The sequence below is a fragment of the Macadamia integrifolia genome, unplaced genomic scaffold, assembly GCF_013358625.1.
Source record: "Macadamia integrifolia cultivar HAES 741 unplaced genomic scaffold, SCU_Mint_v3 scaffold2318, whole genome shotgun sequence".
NCBI classification, from domain to species: Eukaryota; Viridiplantae; Streptophyta; class Magnoliopsida; order Proteales; family Proteaceae; genus Macadamia; species Macadamia integrifolia.
In genome coordinates this window covers 19,437-25,535 of record NW_024868634.1, presented here as the reverse complement: position 1 = coordinate 25,535, position 6,099 = coordinate 19,437, and the positions used below count along the sequence as shown (strand labels likewise).

The 6,099-nt window shown below is 38.6% G+C and overlaps 1 protein-coding gene across 3 annotated transcripts; it reads right to left on the bottom strand.

Moving 5' to 3' along the window:
* Positions 1–1,215: 1,215 nt before the first annotated feature.
* On the bottom strand, positions 1,216–4,369 carry LOC122066281 (probable glucan endo-1,3-beta-glucosidase BG4). 3 transcript variants are annotated; one of them, XM_042630100.1, is made up of 3 exons: positions 4,140–4,369; positions 2,396–2,498; positions 1,216–2,260 (listed from the first exon to the last, which is right to left on the bottom strand). In XM_042630100.1, exons 2-3 carry the CDS (start codon positions 2,463–2,465, stop codon positions 1,308–1,310), a joined length of 1,023 nt encoding a protein of 340 aa, XP_042486034.1. In that variant the 5' UTR covers positions 2,466–2,498; positions 4,140–4,369; the 3' UTR covers positions 1,216–1,307. The 3 variants fall into 3 exon arrangements, with proteins under 3 accessions (XP_042486034.1, XP_042486035.1, XP_042486033.1); XM_042630101.1 differs by having other exon boundaries at positions 2,396–2,493; positions 4,183–4,369; XM_042630099.1 differs by having other exon boundaries at positions 2,396–2,493; positions 4,140–4,368.
* Between the last annotated feature and the right edge of the window lie 1,730 nt (positions 4,370–6,099).

Genomic DNA, 6,099 nt, shown 5'->3' with positions numbered 1-6,099 from the left:
AAAAATATATCTTTATAGGGTTAATGTGAATACTAGGCATGGCTGAAAAAAACAGAAGAAATGTTTGCATGCCTTAGCAAAGATCATAAGACTCTACTAAAAAAAAAAATGTGAAGATCATAAAATCTTCAACAAAAGAAAAATGGGTAATCTTCAAAACCTTGCACTTAGGGGTATCAATCCATTCTCTTCATGGCAAATATAATCCCATAAAATAGGGTCAAAAGTCTTATGAAAATTCAATTTGAGGAGGACAGATGGAGGGTGACTTTTCCTTTCAAAACACGTAATAATGAGATGATGTTTGCTTCTAATACTTTAAAAATAATGACGACTTTCTTTTTGAAACTGAGATATCCCTCCCCTTTTATTTTTCCTTTTCTCCGATATAAAGTAGGGACATACCTTACTGAATATTAATTACTAAATGGCTGACTATATTGTACCAAGCCAGTTGATTTCCGCTCATATAATCATCTGATATCAGACAACACCTAAGAGATCCAGTAGAGCAATTTGCCCAAGACATACCCAACCTCCAGAGCAATTTTTGGATAGGGTGTGCCGTGTGAGTGAGTTGATGGGTGATAGGGGTGCACATGGGCCGGGTTTTTGAAAAACTAACCCAACTCTACATCCCCTTAATTGGGCTTGGGCCGGGCCTAGCCCCACCAAGACCTGAAAAATTAAGTCCTAACCTACTCTCAGGACTGGCAGGGTTGGGCTAGGTTCTTACATCTATGCCAGATAAGACCAACAAAACCTACTTAAATCTAATATATAATATGGTGGGAAGCATATAATATATTACATGTATATATAATATATTTAAATATATTATACACATTATAAATCATAGTATAAAATCAGGGTTAAATTTAGAGTTGGGTTGGGCCGAGCCTAGGCCTCAACCCATGCCCAGCCCAACCTTGACACACGGTCAGTGTTTTTCAACCTTTACCCGCCCTCAAGGTTAGAAATCTTAGCCCAAGCTCTGTTCGGGCTTAAGGCGGGTTCGGGCAGTCAGGGCCAAATGTGCACCCTTAGTGGGTGCTCTATGTGTGTGTTTCTTGGGGTTTGGGCTGGGAAGGGGAGAAAAAGAGAGTGCAGTTAGGCTCCTGGTCTCATCCCAACTTGGTTTCAGTTCCAGTTGAGTTGGGACTGTGTCATTTTCTGGCCCGACCAAGCTGAACCATCCATCCAATGCTACACAGGTGAAGGATAAAACATTGTACCATTTAATCATCCAATCAAAATACATTTTATTATTATTATTAAGTAATGGCCTAGGAGTACCACTAGTAACACTACGGAAAAATGGGATAGACTGGCAGCATGTTGGGATAGAAAAGGCCAAAATATTGCTGTGTACCATTAGGTTTTTGGTTCTCATTGAACATTGCAAATATATGTGCATCCATATATGTGTTAGGCCTCTTTGGTGTTCCACTCGACTTGATGATATGATTCATGAAATTCCTATTGTAAGTTCTAGCCAGATCCGGTGTCGTAAAGATCCCGTTCCCTGCCGACGGCCAACCACTCTCAGAAATAGCAACGGCGACGTTTGGGAATCCCATTTTCTCCATAGCCCAAATGAAAGCATCCACCATGGCATCAAATAAATTCGAATAACTCAAGGCTCCATCTTGGACCACGGGACCCTTAGCACTGAACTGTGCATAGTCTAGGCGAACATTTGTTGGGTCACCCGCATAGGCGTAGTAAGGGTACACATTGACCATGATGGTTGCACCATTGTCAGATAGGAATTCTAGAATGTCTAGCATGCCGGAGGCTGCTTCCGCGGTGAAGACAGCTGCCGAGGGTGGGTATGAGTTGGCGAGTACGGCAGTGTTGACGACGGTGGTGACCTGAATGCCATGTAAGTTATATTCATTTAGAACATTTTTGAGGTTGTGCATGGCTGGACCTATGAAAGGGCCAAACTGGTCTGGGAAAGCCTCATTGCCAATAGTAATATAAGAAAATTCAATGTCCTGAACGTAGGGTTCAACGTTTGTTGTGAACCAGGATTGAGCAGCTTCTTGGCTATTGGCAAGGTTGGGAATTTCTTCATTTGGTACACCTAAGGTGACTTGTATTTGAGAACCTCTCAATGCTTCCAGGGCTTCATGATTTGGATTGTGTAGCCTCATCTTTTGGATTTGACATCTCTTATAGAGGCTCACCACTTGGGTTGCAGGTGGAAGATCATTCCCTAGCAACCCATAGCATACCCCTATGTCCATCCCGTTTCCTGTTATTCATGACAAACAGATCAAGTTAATTTCTGAAATTAACCCAAATAAATTAACGATGGGAGGACAAAAATTCTGCCCTTCTAGTGTCTTAAGGAAATTCTTAACCCCCCAAAAGATAAGTATATTCTTACGTGAACGAGCAGCTTGGCAAGTTGTTGCTATAAAGGTGAAAAAAATGAACGATGTAATCCTTCGGTTCATCTTATCAAAATTCGAACCAACTCTTTACCTGCACTATGCCATTTTATAACAATTCTAAATTGCACTTCCATCAAAAGACAATACTGAAAATGCAATAAAATATGTATATATAATATTTGCATTCCAAAAAAATAATAATAATAAATAAATAAATAAATAAAAAATAAAAGAAAAAAAGAAAAACCTTAGTTGCATTGAGCAGCAGTTCTTGATTTCATTATGTGGTATTCAAATCCGTATCTTATTCATATTATGATTTGGGAAATTATACGAAAGCTAATAGGATGCGGATATATGCAGATATGGATATCTCAATTTATTTAAGAATGGATAGAATCTGATTCATCATTTAGATTCGATTATAAAAATAAAATATTAAACTGCCCATATCAATTATTCACAATATATTACTAATAATTAAATATGAAATTAAATGAAAAAGAAGATGAAAAAGATTAATTTCAGATATGACACTTCAACATCAATCCTAGTAGGGTAGTAAAGGACGTATGTCCTCCCTAACTAGAAGTCATATTTAATTTCCTAAATCCTACCAAAAAAATTATATTTAATTTAATAGACAGAGATTATTAAATCATCACAGATTAAAGTAGACTGATCCCTATATGGAATGTTTAGGTTATCAATTAAAGGCATACCCCCAAGAGAATAAACAACAAGGGCACAACTACACATTATAAATCGTTAATACACATATTAGCAGTTTTAATGACCAGAAGAATAGGGAAAGACTTTAGATAGATTCAAGTGATTTGTTGGTTGATAGACTTTAGATAGATTTCGTTGTCTTCTCTGTTGATGGCAATGCCGAAGATGGAGTTGAAGATTAGGTTTTGATCTATCTTAGTCCGAGTCTCTTTCTGTTGATGGTAATGCCAAAGATGGAATTGAGATCTGATATTTTGTTTCAATTATGCCCAAATGGGTTTCTCTGTATTTTGTTCATTCTTTTTTAATAAAATCTTGCTGACCTTTAGCAAAAAAAAAATAAGGAACTTTAGATTATTAAACACACATGTTCTAAAACATCCAAATATAATAAAAAGTGCCAGCAGTCATAGAATATATAATTGTTGAGGATGGGATTTGAACCCACGCCCTTTCGGACCAGAACCTTAATCTGATCCAACCCACTAAACCAAATAAACTCACAAAACAGGGTAGATCCATTATCGCCGGATCCCCAAACAGTTCGTTGGATTCCCACGCCGGCAGCCAAGCGGCATGCTGGCAAGCCTCTGCCTGCAAACTCCTGAGAACCATTTGGTTCCAGGGGCCACGGTGCCAACTGGTTCCCCAAGCGGTTAGCCGGATCATGCCTTGAGACTGGTTTTGAGCTCAATTCTGGATTTCTATGCTCCAAATTCGAACCAAAAACACCATGCATGATCCGCTTTAAATTCGAACCCAAAACCCTATGCATGATCCCTTATCATAAAATTTGGCTAAAATGACTCAACCACACTCATCCAATACATCTACATGCACCATTTTTTGAGTTAAATTCCTAATCATAAAATTTAGCTAAAATGACTCCCTTTTATCTAGCTGGTGATGGGTTTCTTACCAAACCCACAGTTCACTCTCAAGCCCATTAAATCAAACCACAAAAATGAACATTTAACACATCATTAGTAAGCAGAATTTACTTACCTGCACTCTGAATTGTCCAATCTTTGTTAAATTTCTTCCTTACCCTTCAATTCCTTGCCCAAGACCTTGATCATAAACTCAAAGATTCAACATTCTGTTAAATAGTCGCTTCCATGCACCCACAAAGCTTCTAAATCCTTCTTGTACAAGAAATCCCTTTCAATTTCCTCCTCCTCTACAATCTCACTCTCACTATCTCTCTTTCTTTAAACTTGGTATAAGAACAAGAAAAATAAAGTTGATCTCCAAAATGACTTATATAGATTTATGAAATTCTCAATCATCCTTCAAAATTTGTATAATATCCCTCAACCCTCACATCTGCAAATGATATTATGTTTAACCCCATGTATATAAAATACCCATTATACCCTTTTTTAATTTTCTACCCATTATACCCTTGTTATTTAAATTTTTAACCATCGTACAAATTTCTATTGAGGTACCCTTGATAGTTCTTGTATTGATACTTAACTCTCTATACTTAAAATGAAATTACAACTCACACCATATGGCTGAAATATCCAATTTGCCTCTATTTTATGTCTCCTTGAATTCATGCATGAGCTTGCATGTGTCCCCCACTTTTTTCTTTTTTTTGGTAACACATGAATTTATTGAGAAAGGTTTCGGTTACAAGCCGAGGTTTCCATATCACAGAGATGGATGAGACCACAAGGTCCGAGTCCGGATGGACATGCCTCTCCTAGCAAGGGTGTCGGCTACATCGTTTGTAGCCCTAAAGTGCATGTATCTCCCCTAAAGTGACTGAGGAAAATGAACCTTGCTCTATGTAGATGCCCAGATCTGGAAGAAATGAAAAGAGCATTGTCCGCAATGAAGCCTACTAAGTCCCCTGGTTTTGATGGCCTCCCACCCTTGTTCTTTCAACATTTTTGGACTCTTACTCATTCTGATCTGTTCAATTTTGTTTCTGAGCTTCTCCAGACTAAAACTCTCCCTCCACAGTTCAATAAGACCCTTCTTGGCCAAATTCTAAAAAAAAAAAAGGCAAACAATGGTAGAGAATTATAGGCCTATCAGCCTGTGTGGGGTCGCCTCTAAAGTGATAATCCAAAATCATAGTTACTCGGCTCTAGGAATTTCTCTCTTTCATTGTTTATCCACAACAGTCTGCCTTTATTCCTGAGCGATCAATATCTGACAATGTCTTCATTGCACATGAAATATATAGTTGCATTCGAGTAAAGAAGAAGGCAAAAAAGGCTTGTGGCTCTCAAGTTAGGTATTAAAAAAGCATATAATCGGCTTGAATGGTCCTTCGTTGAACGAGTTCTCCTCCGCTTGGGCTTTCATGAACATGTGGTGCAAATGGGGATGTGGGAAATGGTCGGAGCCTACCATTGGGCGTATAAAGACCGCAATGCCAGAGAACCTAGACCGCTAAGCATGGTTTCCAAAGGCTCGATCCAGCCTAATTCGAATATTAGCTTCCCCTCTTTTGTTATTCCAGGTAAAAGTAGGGCCATTAGCACCCAAGTCCATCAATAAACAGTTATTAATCACCTCCCGAGAGGCTTGAATATCTCTATCTCCATCCTTGTTTCCTCCACCATTTTCATGCCATGATAGAACGGAGTTGAAATCACTGAGACAATCCCATTCTTTCACACTATGAGCAGTAAGAGATACAGCTTATTCCCAACATTGACACGATTAGCACGGTGTGGAGCTCCATAAACACATGTGAGGAAGAAAGAAGATGAATCCGAATTCTGAACCTCGACATCAATAATGATAGAATCTACATAAAGAATATTGACCTTTGGGTGTTTCTTCCAGAGATGACCCAGCCCCCAGAGGGATTGCAAGCATCAACTCCAAAAGCAAGATCCATGTTTATTTGATGAGCCAGCAGTTGAAGATTTAGGGAAGGGGATTTGGTTTCCATAAGAAAGACTATCTTAGGTTTATCTCTGCAGATAAGGTTTTCTGAGAG